Source organism: Salvelinus fontinalis, chromosome 23 (genome assembly GCF_029448725.1).
Source record: "Salvelinus fontinalis isolate EN_2023a chromosome 23, ASM2944872v1, whole genome shotgun sequence".
NCBI lineage: Eukaryota > Metazoa > Chordata > Actinopteri > Salmoniformes > Salmonidae > Salvelinus > Salvelinus fontinalis.
In genome coordinates, this window is record NC_074687.1 from 41,225,272 (window position 1) to 41,247,324 (window position 22,053).

Below are 22,053 nucleotides of genomic sequence, written 5' to 3' on the forward strand. Positions count from 1 at the left end.
TTTCAACTTTTATTTCTTTCATCACATTCCCAGTGAGTCAGAAGTTTACATACACTCAATTCGTATTTGGTAGCATTGCCTTTAAATTGTTTAACTTGGGTCAAACGTTTCGGGTAGCCTTCCACAAGCTTCCCACAATAAGTTGGATGAATTTTGGCCCATTCCTCCTGACAGAGCTGGTGTAACTGAGTCAGGTTTGTAGGCCTCCTTGATCGCACACACTTTTTCAGTTCTGCCCACAAATGTTCAATGGGATTGAGGTCAGGGCTTTGTGATGGCCACTCCAATACCTTGACTTTGTTGTCCTTAAGCCATTTTGACACAACTTTGGAAGTATGCTTGGGGTCATTGTCCATTTGGAAGACTCATTTGAGACCATGCTTTAACTTTGTGACTGATGTCTTGAGATGTTGCTTCAATATATCCACATAATTTTCCTGCCTCATGATGCCATCAATTTTGTGAAGTGCACCAGTCTCTCCTGCAGCAAACCACCCCACAACATGATGCTACCACCCCTGTGCTTCACGGTTGGGATGATGTTCTTCAGCTTGCAAGCCTCCACCTTTTTCCTCCAAACATAACGATGGTCATTATGGCCAAACAGTTATATTTTTGTTTCATCAGACCAGAGGACATTTCTCCAAAAAGTATGATCTTTGTCCCCATGTGCAGTTGCAAACTATAGTCTTGCTTTTTGATGGCGGTTATGGAGCAGTGGCTTCTTCTTGCCGATCAGCCTTTCAGGTTATGTCGATATAGGACTCGTCTTACTGTGGATATAGATACTTTTGTACCTGTTTCCTCCAGCATCTTCACAAGGTCCTTTGCTGTTGTTCTGGGATTGATTTGCACTTTTTGCACCAACGTACGTTCATCTCTAGGAGACAGAACGCGTCACCTTCCTGAGCGGTATGACGGCTGCGTGGTCCCGTGGTGTTTATATTTGCGTACTATTGTTTGTACAGATGAACGTGGTACCTTCAGGTGTTTGGAAATTGCGTCCAAGGATGAACCAGACTTGTGGAGGGCTACAATTTTTTTTCTGAGGTCTTGGCTGATTTTTTGTTGTTGATTATCCCATGATGTCAAGCAAAGAAGCACTGAGTTTGAAGGTAAGCCTTGAAATACATCCACAAGTACACCTCCAATTGACTAAAATTATGTCAATTAGCCTATCAAAAGCGTCTAAAGCCATGCCAAGCTGTTTAAAGGCAGTCAACTTAGTGTATGTAAACTTCTGACCCACAGGAATTGTGATACAGTGAAATAATCTGTCTGTATACACTTTTTGAAAAAATTACTTTTATCATGCGCAAAGTAGATGTCCTAACCGACTTGCCCGTCGTTGGAGGTTCCGGACTGTGGCCCCTCGTTGGAGGTTCCGGACTGTGGCCCGTCGTTGGAGGTTCCGGACTGTGGCCCGTCGTTGGAGGTTCCGGACTGTGGCCCGTCGTTGGAGGTTCCGGACTGTGGCCCGTTGTTGGAGGTTCCGGACTGTGGCCCGTCGTTGGAGGTTCCGTCGCCGGAAGCTCTGGACTGGGTACCGTCGCCGGAAGCTCTGGACTGGGTACCGTCGCCGGAAGCTCTGGACTGGGTACCGTCGCCGGAAGCTCTGGACTGGGTACCGTCGCCGGAAGCTCTGGACTGGGTACCGTCGCCGGAAGCTCTGGACTGGGTACCGCCGCCGGAAGCTCTGGACAGGGTACCGCCTCCGGAAGCTCTGGACTGGGAACTGTCGCCGGAAGCTCTGGACTGTGGCGGCGCACTGGAAGCCTGATGCGTGGTGCCGGAACTGGTGGTACTGTGCTGAGGACACGCACCACAGGGCGAGTGCGTGGAAGATGCACAGGCCGTACTGGACTGTGGAAGCGCACTGGAGGCCTGATGCGTGGGACCGGAACTGGTGGTACTGGGCTGATGACACGCACCTCAGGGCAAGTGCGGAGAGGAGGCACTGGACTGTGGCGGCGCACTGGAGGTCTGATGCGCGGGACCGGTACAGATTGCACCGGGCTGATGACACGCACCTCAGCACGCCTGCTCTGCAGCGCTCTCAATGCTAGCACCTCTCTCCGGAATCTTGTGTCGAACTCCTCATCCGACTCCCTGACTGGCTCTGGTTCGCTCCTCGGCTCCGCCGACTGCTCCATGTGCCCACCCCAAAAAATGTATTGGGGTTTCTGTGGCCTACCTCGTTGGTATAACTCCTCGGAATTTCGCCGTTCTGCTTTCACTGCCTCTATTTCCTCATTCGGAAGGCAGTACTCCCCAGCCTGCGTCCAGGGTCCTGCTCCATCCAAAATCTCCTCCCAGGTCCATTCCTCCTGAACATGGTGCTTGGTCCATTTATGGTGGGTTCTTCTGTCACGTTCGTCGTATGAATCGGACCAAGGCGCAGCGTTGTATGCGTTCATTCTAGTTATTAAAGAATGAACACTGAACAAAAATAACAAAACGAAACGTGAAGCTATATGAATAGTACAGACAGGCAACTAAACATAGAACAAAAACCCACAAACACAAAAGGGAAAATGGCTACCTAAATATGATCCCCAATCAGAGACAACGATAAACAACTGCCTCTGATTGGGAACCATATCAGGCCACCATAGACATACAAATACCTAGACCTACAAACCCCTAGACATACAAAAACCCTAGACAATACAAAAACGAGCATACCCACCCTCGTCATACCCTGACCTAACCAAAATATAAAGAAAACAGAGATATTTAAGGTCAGAGCGTGACACATCTCATAAATGTAATTATGTTTTTGTTTGGTTAGCTTTTGGAAACTAGAAATAAAAATGTTTCCTTCAGAAGTTCCAGCTAGACAGGCTAATGTTATTTAGCTAATTAATTTGCTAGCGATCATAGAGTAGATGTATATTAATAATTATATTTAATGTAAGTATACATGAAATCATAATTGACTGTAGCGCACAATCATCACGGGATGAACAAGTGATGAATTTCCGCGCAAGGGCAGTCCATTTAAGATCATTCCTTCCTCCCTCGTCCCTTGCCCTGCAAGTGTGTACTCATTAGACGTCCTTAAAAGTGTCCGCTTAATTTGAGGGCTGAGGGGATAGGATGTGTCTTTTAGGTGTTTTGAATGCAGCCCTGGTCTACCCCACTTAGTCCTTCAAAGTAGGAGGATAGATATGCAAATAAAACATGACTGGTCATTGGTCAGAATAATCGGATCAGATGGTAATGTCATGCTGTGGGCTAGCCCACCTGAACAGCTGAAATTCCAGGTTTTTTTTGCCAAAAAGCTCTTACACTAAAAAGAAAAGCTCTAACACTCCGATATTTTTAACATTTGGGCCCTGATTTGGGGCCTGATTTTTAAAATGTCGGAGTGTTATTTCAACCTGGTATGAAAATATCTTTAAAGAATGGGAAATCGGGGTTTTTGACTGCACTACCCCTTTCAAAAAAATCTTTCAAGAAATTCTCTAATAATTTGACAACCCTGTTTGAAGCTTTTAAATCAAACTCAACTGCTTATTTACATTTGACATTTTAGTAATTTAGCAGACGCTCACAGATGCTCAGTTATTGCATTCATCTTAAGATAGCTAAATGGGAAAACCACATACATTATCTCAGTCATAATAAGTACATGTTTCCTAAATAAAGTAGCTATCAGCAAAGTTAGTGCTATTAGGGGGGGGAAAGGAGTCAAGTGCAACTTTGAGCACCTCTATTTCCTGAATGTTTTTTTTTCTTTTTTCTAAATTTTATCCCCTTTTCTCCCCAATTTTCGTGGTATCCAATCGCTAGTAATTACTATCTTGTCTCATCGCTACAACTCCCGTACGGGCTCGGGAGAGACGAAGTTCGAAAGCCACGCGTCCTCCGAAGCACAACCCAACCAAGCCGCACTGCTTCTTTAACACAGCGCGCCTCCAACCCGGAAGCCAGCCGCACCAATGTGTCGGAGGAAACACCGTGCACCTGGCCCCCTTGGTTAGCTCGCACTGCGCCCGGCCCGCCACAGGAATCGCTGGAGCGCGATGAGACAAGGATATCCCTACCGGCCAAACCCTCCCTAACCCGGACGACGCTAGCCCAATTGTGCGTCGCCCCACAGACCTCCCGGTCGCGGCCGGCTGCGACAGAGCCTGGGCGCGAACCCAGAAACTCTGGTGGCGCAGTTAGCACTGCGATGCAGTGCCCTAGACCACTGCGCCACCCGGGAGGCCCTTTTCCTGAATGTTTTGGCATTCAGGTCCAAAATTCCACTTTCTGACCACTTCTACCATGGGCAAGTACTGTATGTACGGAAAGTTTCATTCAAATAAAAAGGGGTCAAAAGTGATTGAAATCAAATGGAACAACCCGATTGAAAGTTGCATAACTAACTAAATAAATATGACAAGTTCTTCATTGATTGAGTCTTTACCAACTTTAATTATATCTCACATCACTGAAGAGCACACAAAATCTTAAATCAATTATGTATGGCGTCTGACAGACAGACCTGTAGATAGCAGCCATTTTGTAGTTGTCCCTGGAGGCACGGATCTGAGTTAGATGTTGCTCTGGTTTTATAGTGTCCCTCAGCCCTGACAGCATGTGACATCTCAATCTGCTGGCTGATGACGTGTCCAAAGAAGTTGTCGGTCACGTTGACTGTGACAGTGGCTACGACACATCCATTCTCCTCACATACTGCTCCTCTTTTGGAAGAGCACTAGGAGTATGCACATACAGAGATAATCCTGTCGGTCACATACATGAAATGAGATGGCAATCGGGACATGATTACAATAGAACCAGGTTTAACTGAATGCAGTTGGATAAGAGGGAGGGGTATTTACGCTCAAGTGTAAGAACATCACTTTAATATTCAGATGATAGGGACAATGTGATAGTAATTCCTTATTCTGGTTTTAATTCAAAACCCTCCTGCTGACTTTCCAGTGTATTATCTCAAAGAACTGCTCTCCCTCTATAACCCCACCTGCACCCTCAGGTCAAGCGATGGCCTGCTCCTCCACACCTCCAGCACCAAGCTCCGCTCCTTGGGCCTTTCAGCTCGACCGGCCCCAGGCTCTGGAAGGTCCTACCGGAACACCTGAAGGCACCTGAAGACTCTGGGCTCCTTTAAAACGGGCTTTCTGTTGATAGCTGTGCTCCTTGGTGTCTTTGTCCCTTGTAGTGTCAGCTGCGTTCTTTGAGTCGGTTGCCATGTCTAGTTGTCTATTTTCAATTTGGTTTTTATTTTATGCAATTTGAGATTGTTCTGTATAATGAAAAGCGCTTTACAAATTAAATTAATTGTTATTACTATCAGTAATTCCTTTTGACAGAGACTGTTAGCAATACGTACTAATCTGTCAACAGCAGCAGAGAATCCAGTATGAGCGAGTCTTCTAAATCAAAAGAAAGATGTGGGTAACAAGGACTTATTTCACATGTAACCTGCTTTTTGGGAGATGTCTTTGGTACAATCTTTTTTTAGATACTCTATACATATTTAACAGCCACATTTACATGGACAGGCTTGATTGTCATTTTACCAATGCAATAGTTTAGTCTAGATGAATAAGTTGTGAATGTGTGCGAGGAGAGTAATGCACTTTTCATGATTGATATTCATGAAATCAGGCACCCTTTCAGAAGAGATACGAAAAGTGGTTGTTATTCTTCAGTAATCAGATTCTTTATGTGAGCTCTGAATTGCAAGCCAATTTTTGGGGGGGAAACTCAAAATAGCTTATCTGGATATGTGTCAAAGGTTTCCCATACATATACAAAGCTCGTTGAAGAAATGTAAACAACATTATAGGTAAAACCTGATGTGTCATTTCACACAGTAAATATCTAGCCTTTTCTCCCAGTTGAACAGTTTAGCAGTTTCCCCACATGTAAAGCATGCATGCAAGGGTGTAGACGGACATTCGCGTTATCAACATAGAGGCCATGCTTTTGGTGGGTCGATGGATTCGTATCTGGCACAGGTCAATAACTCCCCACAGGACAAATAGGCTTTTAGACGGACACACCCATTTTAAAGCAACATCATCCATGGCGGTAACGAGGCTATGATGAGGTAATTCCTCCCACTGTAGAGTGAACAAGCTATTTAGAAGCCCTGCCATAAAATCCGTCCTACTTTTTCAAACAGGGAGCGATTCTTGGCACGGTTGAGGTATTTCCCATGTTATGAGGTCATACTGACTTCTGTGGAAAATCTACAGTAAAGATGGGGCACGGGAGACTCAAAGCGTCAAAAAGGCCAGGGACAGCCTTCGTCCAGCTGACGTATACATCAGCGAGGTGCTCATGAATTGTGCTGGAATTCACTCATGGATAAGGGAGTCTTTTATGAATACATAGTCCAAAGTGTTGTATGTTTATGGCACATTTGAAACCTGGAAAATGTAACTTTGTTTAATATAGAAATGTATTAACAGTTTATTATTGAATTAGAAATATGTTCCAAAAAGGGATGCAAAATGATGACAAACTGTAACCTGATAATTTGTTTTATGCAAAACCATCCTGAAAAGCCTCCATCGGATTGATGTGCTCCAAAGAGGCATCCTGTTGCAACAATGCACTTGCACTTTAAAGGCACTCTAAAAGTCCCTATGGGGGTGTGACAACCAGGGCCGGATAACTGAACGGGCATGCAGGGCACGTGCCCGGGGCCCCCGACCTTCTTCCCAAATGAGTCCTTTTTTCAGAGTAAAGAGAGAAATTATCCCATATCTTGTACACTGACTTATCATTTATTTTATTTGTACACATACATTGTTCAGGAGTCATCTCAAATACAACCTCCGTCCTCTGAGCTTGGTAAGCTAATGGATAGCAAGTCCTGCAGAGTCACTCAGTAAATGGATTACTCTTTTGCATGCTTTAGTTACACTCCAATAGCAACCAAAAGACAAACATAAACACATTTTAGTCCTAGTCCCAGACATCTGTTACATACAGCCTTATCATTGACATCCTTTTGGACTGTTTGTGCAGGGTATGTTGAGGATATCCCTTTACTTGAAAAGCCTTTCAAGACAATTGGAACCCACCAAATGAAAAAAATGTGTGAAAAATGATCCTGTGTATTGTCAACATATTTCAGAATATGGGATAAACACAGATGTTGCATCTGAGAATTATGGCCAGTTGAAAGTGTGCTGCTCAAAATACCATATTAAAGTTATTTCAAAAATGAAGTGGCGACAATCCATTACAAAGGAATGTTGATTTAAAACTATCTGCATGCACATAATGCAACTGCTCAGAGAAATTCTATAATTTCATTTCTATGTCAATATGACTGTGATTTCAACACTACTCTACACAAAGTGCAAGGGAATTGGAACCAATGTGAATGACATGTAAAGGAGTAGATAGCCTTCTATTACACCATCTTGCCAATTTCCCACCTCCTGTGAAAGCAACTCTGTGCTAACACTCAAGTAATACATGTATGATGAAAGTCAATTACAGGAAATTTGCCCCCTGTTCTTCATATCATCACCACTGGCTATAAGAAATTCTGCTTCATCTGAACATCAACTGCAATGTCATAATTTATTTCCTGACATGGGTACCAGTTATGATATCTAAAACATAATGATAAAATGCTTTGCTCACACTGATAAATTATACACAGTGTACAAAACACTGCTCTTTCCATGACAGACTGACCAGGTGAATCCAGGTGAATGCTGTGATCCCTTATCGAAGTAACCTATTAAATCTATTTCAATCAGTGTAGAAGAAGGGGAGGAGACAGGTTAAAGAAGGATTTTTAAGCCTTGAGACAATTTAGACATGGATTCAGAGGGGGAATGGGCAAGACAAAAGATTTACGTGCCTTTGAACGGGGTATGGTAGTAGGTGCCAGGCGCACCGATTTGAGTGTGTCAAGAACTGCAACGATGCTGGGTTTTTCACATTTAACAGTTTCCCATGTGTAATGGTCCACCACCCAAAGGACATCCAGCCAACTTGACACAACTGTGGGAAGAGTGATGTGTATTCATGGATGGCAAAAAAATAAAAATAAAATTAAAATGTATCTTTCGTCTCTGTTTCATCATTTTCCTTCAATTCGCAAGAGGCTGAACGTATCTCACAGGAGAAAGCATCTGAGCCAGCGAAACAGTGCCCCTCTGTCTCTCTATGTGTAGGCCATCTATCTGATGCTCTTTGGTCCAAACGAGTATGACATTGTTGCTGCCCGTACCATTGAAGACAAGAAAAGCCAGCGAGCATCTGGCCTCCCTTGACAAAAAAGGTATAAAAGTTTGCCAATTAGCGTTGAGATAAACTAAGCGAGCTCAACTGTGAATGGTCCTGGCACACCCAAAAAAAGTGTCACAAGGGAAGCCAGCTTGGATTTGGCATCATTCCTATCAAATCCCATTGAGAGCATACGTCATTGACAGAAAAACTTGAATTGTTGCATCTCATTGTGTTGTTGTCCTCCGGTGGCTAGCTAGCCAGCTAGCTAAAATTGTCCCTTTCCTAAATTAGCCATGGATGGAGATAGGGATTTGGACTTGTGATTTTACATAATTCGCCGTACTGGCCAATGATTCTGATCCAACCATGAATTCAATCATTGTTGAGCACCTTGCCTGAGTACAACTCAATATTAGGAAGGTGTATACTGGTGGCAACATCACAACAACCACAATATTCAGTAGGGATTCATATTCTGAAAGACTGTCTACACAGCTACCAGACAAGTTATTCAGTTTACTTACAATTAACAGACTAGATAGAAGATTAGTCAACAATGACTGATGATGGTTTCACAGGCTAGACGAGCCACAATCTTTTGATTTGGGAGATCTGGCAGTGTTTCGACCTAGAGCATTTTTGGCATGGCAGCGTTTCTTCTCCAAGATTAAAGGTTTTGGCAAGTGTGGGACTTGAGGGAAGGGAACACAGCCACTACCACTCCAACCAAGGTGCATGAATTGAGGAACAAACTGAAGTGAAGAAGAAATTCAGCATCTCTTGGAGGGCATTGGAAGTTGATTTGAAAAATAATAAAATTGACAAACCAACGTGTTTAGTGGGAAATGCGCCGCCAGTTCCATTTTGAAGGAAACAGGTGGAGTAACTTAAAGTAGCAGACGTAAAAAAAAACACCTGAGCGTAGTGAAGCACCGATATGACATTTTTGGCCTATACCGATATCCAATATTTTCCTTGACAAAAAAAACGATACCGATAACCGATATTTAAAATTTGAGCGGCCTACTAAGCATTCCATTACAGTTAAATAGTTAACACACACACATGGATGCAGCAGTCTAAGGCACTGCATCTCTGTGCAAGAAGTGTCACTACAGTCCCTGGTTCGAATCCAGGCTGTATCACATCCGGCCATGATTGGGAGTCCCATAGGGCGGTGCACAATTGGCCCAGCGTCGTCCGGGTTTGACTGGGGTAGGCCATGATTTATCATTGTATATACAAATTTGTAATTTACTGACTTGCCTTAAATAAAGGTTAGACACACACACACACACACACACACACACACACACACACACACACACACACACACACACACACACACACACACACACACACACACACACACACACACACACACACAAACACACACTGACCAAAAAGTTATTTTGTTGGCATTTACAGATGTCCCCATTACCAGTAAAACATAATCAAAACCTATTTCTTTCAGTTACTTGCTGTGTTGTGCTGTTTTGTTGTTCATTTGTTCAGTCGTTTCCTTCTCAACCAGGATATTTATGGAACGCCGTTTGGGTCTTTGCATGTCAAAAAAGATACACGTCAAATAAGCTTGTTGACCAATCAGGACCTGAATATGACTGCACGTCACATAATAATTTAACGTGTTCATACATTTTTTACATAGTTATTACACATTGATTACACTATCACTCGTATTTCATATGTCACAATGATTCATCGATACATATACTATGATGTTGGTAAAGTTGTCTCGTGCACTTACAGTGCTGGTCATTTAAAAAAAGCTAGCTAGCTCATGGATGCAAACAATGTTCTTCCCCCAAAAACATAGCAAAACGACATAATCTGTTTCAGTAGCTATAGTTAGCTAACTATAAAGCTAGGTGTCATCATCTAAAATAACGTGAATTTATAAGACAGTTCTTATTTGATTAATGGTGGAAACGCTTTATGTGCAAATGTTGATATAGTAACCATCATATTGAAGTAAACCTGGAGTCATGTGATGATATGTTATGTGGTCCTCCCACTACAACTCGTGAAACCATGCAGTTTATGAGGCTACAGATCAAATAAGATATGATGAACTTCACATGGTGGTGGAAGTGCACAATGATGAGCTTGATGCTTCTTTCAAATAAATATTGAGGGTCTGATTCTGGTGACATAATGATCGATGATTGACTGCCGTTTCACATATGCAGATATTCTCACTCTCATCTATTATAATCTCATCATGTAGATTAGCCTACCCGCACAGCCTACCCACCACACTGTAACTGCGATCTGTTGGCTAGAGCACACGTGTCAAGACCAGAGTAGGCACATTTGCTATTTAACGCAAAAAACGTTGTGACTAAACTACCGGTAGAGTTGAAAATGTAATGGAAACACATTGAACTTTCCAATTTATTTTTCGGGTACATGAAACATTTTCCTAAAAACGACATTTTGTGTGCACTATGTCATCACGCACTGATTTTTATTTGCAACAAGTCATTTTGGTGGAAACCTGGTGGAAACACACCTGTAGCTAGGTTTCCATCCAATTTGAGACAGATTTTCATTTGAATATTCTAAAATCCGCATAAAACATGTATTTTCCCACCAAAGATGGATTTCCATCAAATTGACTTGTTCCGGATAAAAGGCTGTACGTGATGATGTAGTGCACATAAAAATAACTTTTGCGGTTAAATTCCCATGTACCGGCCTCCCTGGTGGCGCAGTGGTCTAGGGCACTGCATCGCACCAGAGTCTCTGGGTTCACGCCCAGGCTCTGTCGCAGCCGGCCGCGACCGGGAGGTCCGTGGGGCGAAGTACAATTGGCCTAGCGTCGTCCGGGTTAGGGAGGGTTTGGCCGGTAGGGATATCCTTGTCTCATCGTGCTCCAGCGACTCCTGTGGCGGGCCGGGCGCAGTGCACGCTAACCAAGGGGGCCAGGTGCACGGTGTTTCCTCCGACACATTGGTGCGGCTGGCTTCCGGGTTGGAGGCGCGCTGTGTTAAGAAGCAGTGCGGCTTGGTTGGGTTGTGCTTCGGAGGACGCATGGCTTTCGACCTACGTCTCTCCCGAGCCCATACGGGAGTTGTAGCGATGTGACAAGATAGTAATTACTAGCGATTGGATACCACGAAAAAAATTGGGGAGAAGAGGGGATAACATTTTTAAAAAATGAAAAGAAAAAAATGATTTCCCCCCCCCCATGTACCGAATAAAACATTTAATGTAAATGGGTTTCCATTGCATTTTGAACTCTACTGATGGTATGGTTTTGCCACAAACAAATGTTGTGTTATATAGCGAATGTGCCCACTCTGGTCTTGGCACGAGCGCTCTAGCCAACAGCTCGCAGATATAATGTGGGTATAGTCTACTACATCAGTGGTTCCCAAAATGTGGGGCGCACCCCCCTGGGGGTCGGCTGGTGGAGCGGGAGCGCATGGATATGCCCACCCACCCCTCAGTCTGCGGGATGTTCCCCAATGCTGGAAGGGGGGACTGAGTAAAATGGTTTGGGAAACGCTGTACTACAAGATGAGATTATTATGGACAGGGCGAGATTACTTTTACTTGTCAAGCATCGATCAACATGTCACCAGAATAAGACCCTCAATATTTATTGGAAAGTAGCATTTTCACCACCCTGTGAAACTCATCATAATTGATTTAACCTGTAGCCTAATAAACTGTATGCTTTCCCAAGTCGTAGTGGGAGGACCACACACCATATCATAGTGTGACTCCAAGTTTACTTTGATATAACGGTTGGTTATTATATCAATATTTGCTCATACATGCGTTTCCACTGATATTTCTCGCATCATTTACCAACACAAAAAGATCCCACTTTGTCTGGCATATTTAGTTTTTGTCGACATTTGGAAAGTTTACCGACAAATTTGCTGTTTCCATCACGCCTGTCATCACATTTTTTATCTGAGGTACTTTACTCATATAAAAAGGTTGGCTGGAAAGCTAGTTACTGGTGGGTAATTAAGTGATAATGCCCGAGAAGCAAGTGTTTGGAGGATATATTGGCACCGGTGTTGTTTATACAACTGGTTAAAGAGCAGTGTTACTATCAAGAGCAGTGTGCGGGTTTCTTCTTTTTTCTCATTTTATTCAACTGTTGCCATGCAACTTCAAAAAAAGATAGCGCAGATGTGCGAGTGCTTTTTGCATTTTGAAATACAACGGGTTACCAACATATTCAAATAATGATTAACATATTTTAATTAAAAATGTTATTTTGATTAATTTATTCATACTATTTCATCCTTCCACAAAAAAAACAAATCTAGGTTGGCCGGCTGGTCGTTTGCCAGGGACGCGACCTAGTCGTTCAGTCTTTTTGTTCTGTATCTATGGATGCGACCCAGTCGTTCGTTCTAAATGTTCCATTGCCATCCCGGCTGGCAATGTTCTTATCCCTTGCTTGCTAGCTAGCCAACTACTGCTATTTTACAGTCATGTCAAACAGTGGAGACAGAGTAACAACAGTAGCTGCATTTGTTTAAGCTGTTTTCTAGTGACATTTATTTGGATACATTCATAACAATGAGCTTAACGGGATACGATTTTGCCTGGCATAGAAAATGTGCTCTCTCGTCAGGACACTGTTGTCGAAGAGCTAGCCAACAGCACAACTAACACAATAACTTCAAACTGAAGCTGGAAAGACTGCAAACTAGCTGCACTTCGTTTGGTTTTACCTTTTTTCAAACAACTTTTCTTTGTATATATCCATTAAAATGAAGCCAGCGGATTCATGATTTCGACTGGCTGAGAAACGCAGTCTGCCTCTCTCTCTCGTCCCGACCCCTACACGTTCAGACAGACAGCAAGGTTAATACAAATCTCCACTGTTGGAGATCAAGTTTACAACTTCCCTTACTGGGCTGATGAGACTGTGGATTGCACAGTCAGATGGAACAGAGTAAATAGGCATTTTAATCTCATAGATTTAGCCGGTGGTAACTTGTGGGATAGACACCGGCTGGAATGCGCTTTTAACCAGGATTAGACCCACCCGTTGTACAAATGTACATATTTTCTTTTTGCGGATTTTAGAATATTCACTTTCAAATCTGTAGCCAATTGGATTGAAACCTAGCTGGTGTCATAAAGGGAGGAATAGGAATATATTGCAGAATAGGCTGTTCCCCTCCTTCCTGGGTGTTATCGTTCTTACTCAGCACCGGCCTGTACCCTACCTGCCCTAAGCTCTCTCCTGGCCCCTTACACTAAGTCTGAATTTGTCCTGCTAGGTGACCTAAACTGGGACATACTTAAACCACCTGATCAAATCCTAAAGCAATGGGACACCCTAAATCTTTCTCAGATTATTACCAATCCCAAACACCCAGAAAAGGCTACTCTCCTCGATGCTATCCTCACAAATATTCCTGATAGATATCAGTCTGGTGTTTTCTGTAATGACCTTAGTGATCACTGTTTACAGCCTGTGTTTGTAATGGCTGCTCAGTGAAACGACCTGTCGTGATTTGTCATAGACGCTTGCTAAAAAACTTTAATGAGCAGGCCTTCCTTCATGAACTGGCCTCTGTAAAATGATATAGAATCAGATTGATCCCCTCTGTCGAAGACACTTGGACCTTAGTTTTTGATATTTTTAGTGGTATTGTTAACAAACACAACCCCATAAAGATGAGAATTAAAGTTCAGCCCCTGGTTCGACCGTGATCTTGCAGTGTTACTCCACCTCAAGAATTACTGACTGGCTCTCGTTCAGGCAAATGCGAAGAAAGTGCACTCAGACTATCCAGAAGGCCAAAGTTAGTTACTTTAAGGAGCTGTTCTCTCTCTGTGGGTCTAACCCCAAGAAGTTCTGGAAAACGGTTAAAGACCTGGAGAATAAACCCTCCTCCTCACAGCTGCCCATGTCCCTTAATGTTGATAGGGTTGTTACTGACAAGGAGCACATGGCTGAGCTCTTTAAATATGCACTTCATTAAGTCTGGATTGCTATTTGACTCAGCCATGCCACCTTGCTCGTCCAACATTTCCTCATCTCTCAGCCCTTCTAATGTCACTAGCCCCGATGTTCCTCCCTCTTTTTCCCCTGCCCCGCTACAAAGTTTCTCCCTGCAGGCAGTCACTGAGTCCGAGGTGTTAAAGAAACTCCTGAAACTTGACCTCAAAAAAACATCTGTGTCAGATGGTTTAGACTCTTTCTTCTTTAAGGTTGCTGCCCCTATCATTGCCCAGCCTATCTCTGACATTTTTAACCTGCCTTTTCTCTCTGGGGAGGTTCCCATTGCTTGGAAGGCAGCCATGGTTCAACCCTTTATTTGAAGGGGGAGATCAAGCTGATTGTAACTGTTACTGATTCTAACTGTTAGGCCTATTACTATTTTGCTTTGTTTATCAGAAGTGTTGGAAAAACTGGCTTTCTTGATGTCTATACTATTCTCTCTGGTATACAGTCTGGTTTCCGCTCAGGTTATGGATGTGTCACTGCAACCTTAAAAGGTCCTCAATGACGTCACCATTGCCCTTGATTCTAATCAATGTTTTGCTGCGATTTTTATTTACTTGGCCAAAGCTTTTGACATGGAAGACCATTTCATTCTTGTGGGCCGGCTAAAGAGTATTGGTGTCTCTGAGGGGTTTTTGGCCTGGTTTGCGAAATACCTCTCTCAAAGAGTGCAGTGTATAAAGTCAGAACATATGCTGTCTCAGACACTGCCTGTCACCAAGGGAGTACTCCAAGGCTTGATCCTAGGCCCCACGCTCTTCTCAATTTACATCAACAACATAGCTCAGACAGTAAGAAGCTCTCATCCATTTATATGCAGACGATACAGTCTTATACGTAGCTGGCCCCTCCCCGGAATCTGTGTTAAACGTTCTACAATAAAGCTTTCTTAGTGCCAAACAAGATTTCTCTGCCCTTAACCTTGTTCTGAACACCTCCAAAACAAAGGTCATGTGGTTTGGTAAGAAGAATGCCCTTCTCCCCACAGGTGTGATTACTACCTCTGAGGGTGTAGAGCTTGAGGTAGTCACCTCATACATGTACTTGGGAGTATGGCTAGACAGGAACACTGTCCTTCTCTCATCACATATCAAAGCTGCAGGCTAAAGTTAAATCTAGACGTGGTTTCCTCTATCGTAATCGCTCCTCTTTCACCCCAGCTGCCAAACTAACCCTGATTCAGATGACCATCCTACCCATGCTAGATTACGGAGATGTATTTTATAGATTGGTGAGTAAGGGTGCTCTCGAGTGGTTAGATGTTCTTTACCATTCGGCCATCAGATTGCCACCAATGCTCCTTATAGGAAACATCATTGCATTCTATACTCCTCTGTAAACTGGTCATCTCTGTATACCCATCGCAAGACCCACTGGTTGATGCTTATTTATAAAACCCTTTTAGGCCTCACTCCCCCCTCCCCCCTATCTGAGATATCTAATGCAGCCCTCATCCTCCACACACAACACCCATTCTGCCTGTCACATTCTGATTAAGGTCCCCAAAGCACACACATCCCTGGGTAGCTCATCTTTTCAGTTCGCTGCAGCTAGCGACTGGAACGAGCTGCAACAAACACTCAAACTTTACAGTTTTATCTCATTCTCTTCATTCAAAGACTCAATCATGGACACTCTTACCGACAGTTGTCTCTACCTTCTTGCCCTTTGTGCTGTTGTCTGTGCCCAATAATGTTTGCCCCATGTTTTGTGCTGCTACCATGTTGTGCTGCTACTGTGTTGTGCTGCTGCCATGATGTGTTGCTACCATGTTGTTGTCATGTTGTGTTGCTACCAGTCTGTGTTGTCATGTGTTGCTGCCTTGCTATGTTGTTGTCGTAGGTCTCTCTTTATGTAGTGTTCTGTTGTCTCTCTTGCAATGATGTGTGTTTTGTCCTCTATTTTTAATCCACCCTCCCCGCAGGAGGCCTTTTGCCTTTTGGGTAGTCCATCATTGTAAATAAGAATTTGTGCTTCACTGACTTGCATAGTTAAAAAAAAAAATATATATATATATATAAATTCCATTTAGGATACTGTTTGTTTTGTCCACATAATTGAGGAAACAAAATTCTAATGATTTTATGATGGGCTGGTATGTATTTATTTTATTTTTTATAAAGAGGTCATCATGGTCGAACACATTTAATAGGCATGACATTTAGACATGTGGCTATGAGCTCAAACATGGATGATATGTTAGTTTTTTTATTTACGAAAAATGTGTTTTCTAGCCACGGAATTGTGTTATAGCTTTTTGCGCAATCTGTGGGCAGACGGTTTTCAGAAACGTTGGTTCAACTTTGCCCTTTCATTCAATAGCAAACTAACCAATCAGATTGCACGTTATTGTAGCGTGGCTACTGGATGCGCATCGTGAAGTCAACATGGTGAGAATAGTGTATTGATAATATTGCCAAATGTTGTATTACTACTAATTTAAATCGCCTACTGTATGAAGCGTTTATAAACAATTGTTGTATGAATGGGTATAACCCACATAGCTATCTGTATTTAATTAATTTGGTGTGTTTCTGACCGCAATGTTGTTAGCCGGCTAGCTAGGTAATTTAGCTAGTAGCTAGCTAAACCAACAGTTAGCTAACTAGCATCTATTCCGCTAAAGTTAGCGTGCTGTTGTAAGGACACCTTTTTCATAAGCTAGCAAAAGTTAAACGAGGCAAGTGGCTAGCGACCTAATAATGTTATATTTGGAGGATTTAGACGTGTGTGGTGTGAACAAATCACGTGTAGTACTAGCAACTATATACTTTGCCAGCTAACTAGCTTATAGCCAGCGAAACTAGCTATCTACAAGATGCAAGTAAGCATTGTGTATGCTGTTGTATAAATAGCCATTTAGCTAACTAGTTAGGAATTACTAAATGTACCTACTATCGACAGTGAAATAATGGCAAGCAGACGCTTCAGTTTCTGCTTCAGATATACCTAGTCGTGGACAGAACTGCGTCTGTTCACGGAGTTGTCTAGGAGGCTAACTAGTTCGTAGTAGGCGAACCTGGTTCTGTTCAGGGCAAGCTCCTTACCTAGCCCAATATGTAATAAATAGGCACGCTGCTTACCCAGACCACGATAAATTATCCAATAGAGAGAATAGCAAGAACAGAGATCACTGACATATTCAAAAAATAAATACATGTAGGAAGATGTTATGGCACATACTAGCAGCATGTGTTATGTAGCTAGTTATTTATATAATGTACAATATCAGTACTTGTATCAGAATGTCTTTATGTACCCTACATCAGGATGCCTCAGTTAAATGTTACTGTGCATAGCAGTAAAGGACAGATATGAGCCTTATAATAAAAATTATAGTAGTAACTGTATTGGGCCTCTTGTTCATGTCCAGTCTTCAGATGATAATAATGGCCAGAGCCAAGCACCTTCTTTTGCTGGGGTCCCACCCTCAGGGATGCCACCGCCTTTTGTAAGTTGGTGTTGGAAAATCTTCACTGTGTTCCCAATGGCATCTCAAAATGGAGTTACACTGAGTGTGTTGAATCTCACAGCTTTGTTTTTCAATTGTCTCCTGTCTAGATGGGACCACCAGGAATGCCGCCTCATTATCCACCAATGGGAATGCCACCCATGGGACAGAGGCCTCCCAACATGGCTCCCATGCCACCTGGTATGATGCCACCTGGCATGATGCCACCAATGGGAGGGCCACCGATGGGACAGGTGAGCCTACTATCAAGCTTAGATGTCCACTTGTAGTCCCAGAACATAGGCTAGACCTACAGAACAATCATGTTTTCTTTGTTGGAATTTTCCAGTTTAGCTCTCAACAACCTAACTCACCAATATGTAGCCTTGTGTAATGGTTCAATTTTCATTAAATGGTAGCCTATTGATTTTGGCCTGAGACCTAGAAAATATAATGTTGGGGTGGGACCAGCTTTCATTGACTTTCCAGTTACAGTACCTTCAGAAAGTATTCACACCTCTTTACCTTTTCCACATTTGATTGTTACAAATTGGGATTAAAATGGATTTAATTTAACTTTGTTAATGATCTACTCAAAATACTCATGTCAAAGTGTAAGATTTTTTAATAATAATAATATATAAAAAAAAAAAAATAGATTAATGACACAAACACTAATATATCTTGATTAAATTGGTATTCAATCTCCTGGGTCAATACATGTTAGAATAACCTTTGGCAGTGATTACAGCTGTGAGTCTTTTTGGGTAAGTCTCTAAGAGTTGTGCACATGAGGATTGTACAATATTTCTCAAAACTGTAACTCTACTACTCTAGGAATATTCAATGTCATCTGGGAAAGCAACACTAGTCTATATTTGTCCTTGTGTTTTAGGTTATTGTCTTGCTGAAAGGTGAATTTGACTCCCAGTGACTGTTAGAAAATAGACTGAACCAGGTTTTCCTCTAGGATTTTGCCTGTGTTCAGCTCTATTCCATTTCTTTGTATCCCCCCCCCCCCCCCCCAAAAAAAAACTCCTTGGTCCTTGCCAATGACAAGCACATCCATAACATGATTCAGCCACCACCATGAGTGAAAATATGAAGAGTGGTACTCAGTGTTGTTGGATTTGCCCCAAGCATGATGCTTTGTATTCAGGAACCCCCAAAATATTCCTGTGTTAGGTTAGTGGCTTATTGCAAACAGGATGCATGTTTTGGAATCTTTTTTTATATTCTTAACATACTTTCTTTTCACTCTGTCATTTACATTAGTAATGTGGAGTAACTACAATGTTGTTGATCCATCCTCAGTTTTCTCCAATCACAGCCATTAAACTCTGTGACTTTTAAAATCACCATTAACCTTATGGTGAAATCCCTCAGCTGTTTTCTTCCTGTCCAGCAACTGCGTTAGGAAGGACGCCTGTATCTTTGTAGTGACTGACTGGATTTACTGATACACCATCCGAGGCGTAAATAATAACTTCACCAGGCTCAAAGTGATGTTTAGTGTCTGCTTTTTGTGTGGGGTACAGAGATGGGGTAGTCAAATCAAAGTTTATTTGTCACGTGTGCCGAATATAACCTTACAGTGAAATGCTTACTTACAGGTTCTAACTAATAGTGCAAAAGGGTATTAGGTGAACAACAGTAAAGAAATAAAACAACAGTAAAAAGACAGGCTATAAAAGTAGCGAGGCTACATACAGACACCGGTTAGTCAGGCTGATTGAGGTAGTATGTACATGTAGATATGGTTAAAGTGACTATGCATATATGATGAACAGAGCGTAGCAGTAGTGTAAAAGAGGGGTTGGCGGGTGGTAGTCATTCAAAAATCATGTTAACCACTATTATTGCGCACAGTGAGTCCATACAACTTATTATTACTGCTGAACGTATTTAGGCTTGCCATAACAAATGGGTTGTGTCATGTCTCTGACTTCTTTAATGTTATGACAAGCTATTTTATCAAATTGATTACGTGATTGAATTAAACCATGCAACAATTAACTCGTTAATAACCTGGGGCACCACAGAAGAGTTATTTTATTTTACCTTTATTTAACTAGGCAAGTCAGTTAAGAACAAATTCTTATTTACAATGACGGCCTAGGAACAGTGGGTTAACAGCCTGTTCAGGGGCAGAATGACAGATTTGTACCTTGTCAGCCGGGGATTCGAACTTGCAACCTTTCGGTTACTAGTCCAAGGCTCTAACCGCTAGGCTACCCTGCCACCCAGGGTAGAGCAGCTATACCTAATATCAGTCTCATCTGAACGTTGTAAAATTCTGTACGAACCCAGCCTTTACTATGAATCATCCATATACGAACTGGCTCAATTATTTATTTACTAACTAATTAAACCATTACAGAATATACAATACATTATACCGTAAATACCATTCCTAGTGGACTAAACAAAAACAGTTTGGTTATAACATGATTGATTCAGAGAGAAGAGAGGGGGGTTTTGGAAGGAAGACTAAGGAACGTGGGTCTCTATCGGACCTGGGAAGCTATGCTCACATAAATACATATGCCACTAACGATAGCTCATTCGGAAAAGCAATGCATTGAATTTACGTGAAGCTGGCTTCGATAAGTGAGCTGGTGAAGTGAGGCTCTGGTTTGCCCAGTTGATGTCGCCATCGTCCTTTGTGGAATTTCCCGGGTCATCGTTTGAGAGGTTCATGTGGTCTGAGAGGTTCATCTCACTCTGGAGATGCTTCTGCGTCGGCCAGTGTTCTCATACTAGATTTGCGCATATGTTCAACTGCAGTCTCATATATGCTAGTTTAGTATGCACTTCTTCTTTTAGGTGATCAATAGTTCAGAGTTCATACCATTTCATGTGTGGAGCAAGCTTTCACGTTTCCTGGCATGTAGAGTTGAAATTAGAATGATCCCTTTTAAACGTCCTCACGGACAAGTCCTCACGGTATTTATAACTGACGTGATTTTGGGCCAAGGGGCTTTTATAGAAATGTAGAAAAGGGGTTGGTTCATCATTTCCAACCAATGTCTGTTCACATGGGCCTGGCCACTGGCTGGACACGAGTTACCATTAAAACAAACCATTTTCATTTTAGAAAACTTAAATCGCATTGTAATCTTTTAAATTTGATTCTTATACTTCGTTAGACATTTTATCCTACATTCAGATGCAAGCCTCAACTGAGGAACTTGTTTAAACAGAGTTAGGGTAATGTGGCTGAATTGTCTTTTCATGAGGTCACAAACATGAAACAAAACGGACCGGGTCGTAGCTGGCTTCTCCATCGATCGTTTACACATTCTCCAAATTAGGAATAATGTTTAATTCTCCAATTCGGGAATGTTTAATTCTCCAATTTGGGGAGGTAGGCGTATTTGGTATGAGAGTCCCTTTGTCTTACTGTGACACTCTCCATACTGCATGTTGCAAGGGAGAAGAGAGAATTTATGACGCTGTTGTAAAGTCATAAAACTGCCCACTCCTATGGGGGGGGGGGGGGGGGGTTCACATCTCTGCTACAGGGCTAGCTTCAAGACAGTTGAATACTGATAATAATTTAATTGACTCGACATTTCAGCTTTCAAATTTTTTATGAATTAGTAAAGATTTCAAAAAACATTATTCCACTAAGCTATTGTTTGTATAGATCAGTGGCACAATCTAAATTTATCCCATTTTAAATTCAGTCTGTAACACAACAAAATGTGAAGGGGTGTGAATACTTTCTGAAGGCACTGTATGCAGGCTAAATTAGAAATGTACATGGCTAGATCATTCTTATATATACAGTTGGAGTCGGAAGTTTGCATACACCTTAGCCAAATACATTTAAACTCAGTTTTTCACAATTCCTGACATTTAATCCTAGTGAAGATTCCCTGTCTTATGTCAGTTAGGATCACCACTTTATTTTAAGAATGTGAAATGTCAGAATAATAGTAGAGAGAATGATTTTATTTTGGCTTTTATTTCTTTCATCACATTCCCAGTGGATCAGATGTGTACATACACTCAATTCGTATTTGGTAGCATTGCCTTTAAATTGTTTAACTTGGGTCAAATGTTTTGGGTAGCCTTTCACAACCTTCCCACAATAAGTTGGGTAAATTTTGGCCCATTCCTCCTGACAGAGCTGATGTAACTGAGTCAGGTTTGTAGGCCTCCTTGCTTGCACACGCTTTTTCAGTTCTGCCCACAACTTTTCTATGGGATTGAGGTCAGGGCTTTGTGATGGCCACTCCAATACCTTGACTTTGTTGTCCTTAAGCCATTCTGACACAACTTTGGAAGTGTGCTTGGGGTCTTTGTCCATTTGGAAAACCCATTTGCGACTAAGCTTTAACTTCCTGACTGAGGTCTTGAGATGTTGCTTCAA

The 22,053-nt window shown here is 42.3% G+C and overlaps 1 protein-coding gene across 3 annotated transcripts in view; it reads left to right on the top strand.

Annotated features, from left to right (window-relative positions):
• Positions 1-16,529: 16,529 nt before the first annotated feature.
• The window catches only part of LOC129821340 (pre-mRNA-processing factor 40 homolog A-like), a 34,913-nt gene continuing 29,389 nt past the window's right edge, over positions 16,530-22,053 (top strand). Inside the window, exons 1-3 of one of the 3 annotated variants that reach the window (XM_055878925.1) lie at positions 16,530-16,614; positions 17,598-17,675; positions 17,786-17,929. In XM_055878925.1, the coding sequence (XP_055734900.1) occupies positions 16,612-16,614; positions 17,598-17,675; positions 17,786-17,929 (225 nt within the window). In that variant the 5' untranslated portion in view covers positions 16,530-16,611. The remainder of the gene's footprint in view (positions 16,615-17,597; positions 17,676-17,785; positions 17,930-22,053) is intronic. The other 2 variants (XM_055878923.1, XM_055878926.1) reach the window with 2 other exon arrangements.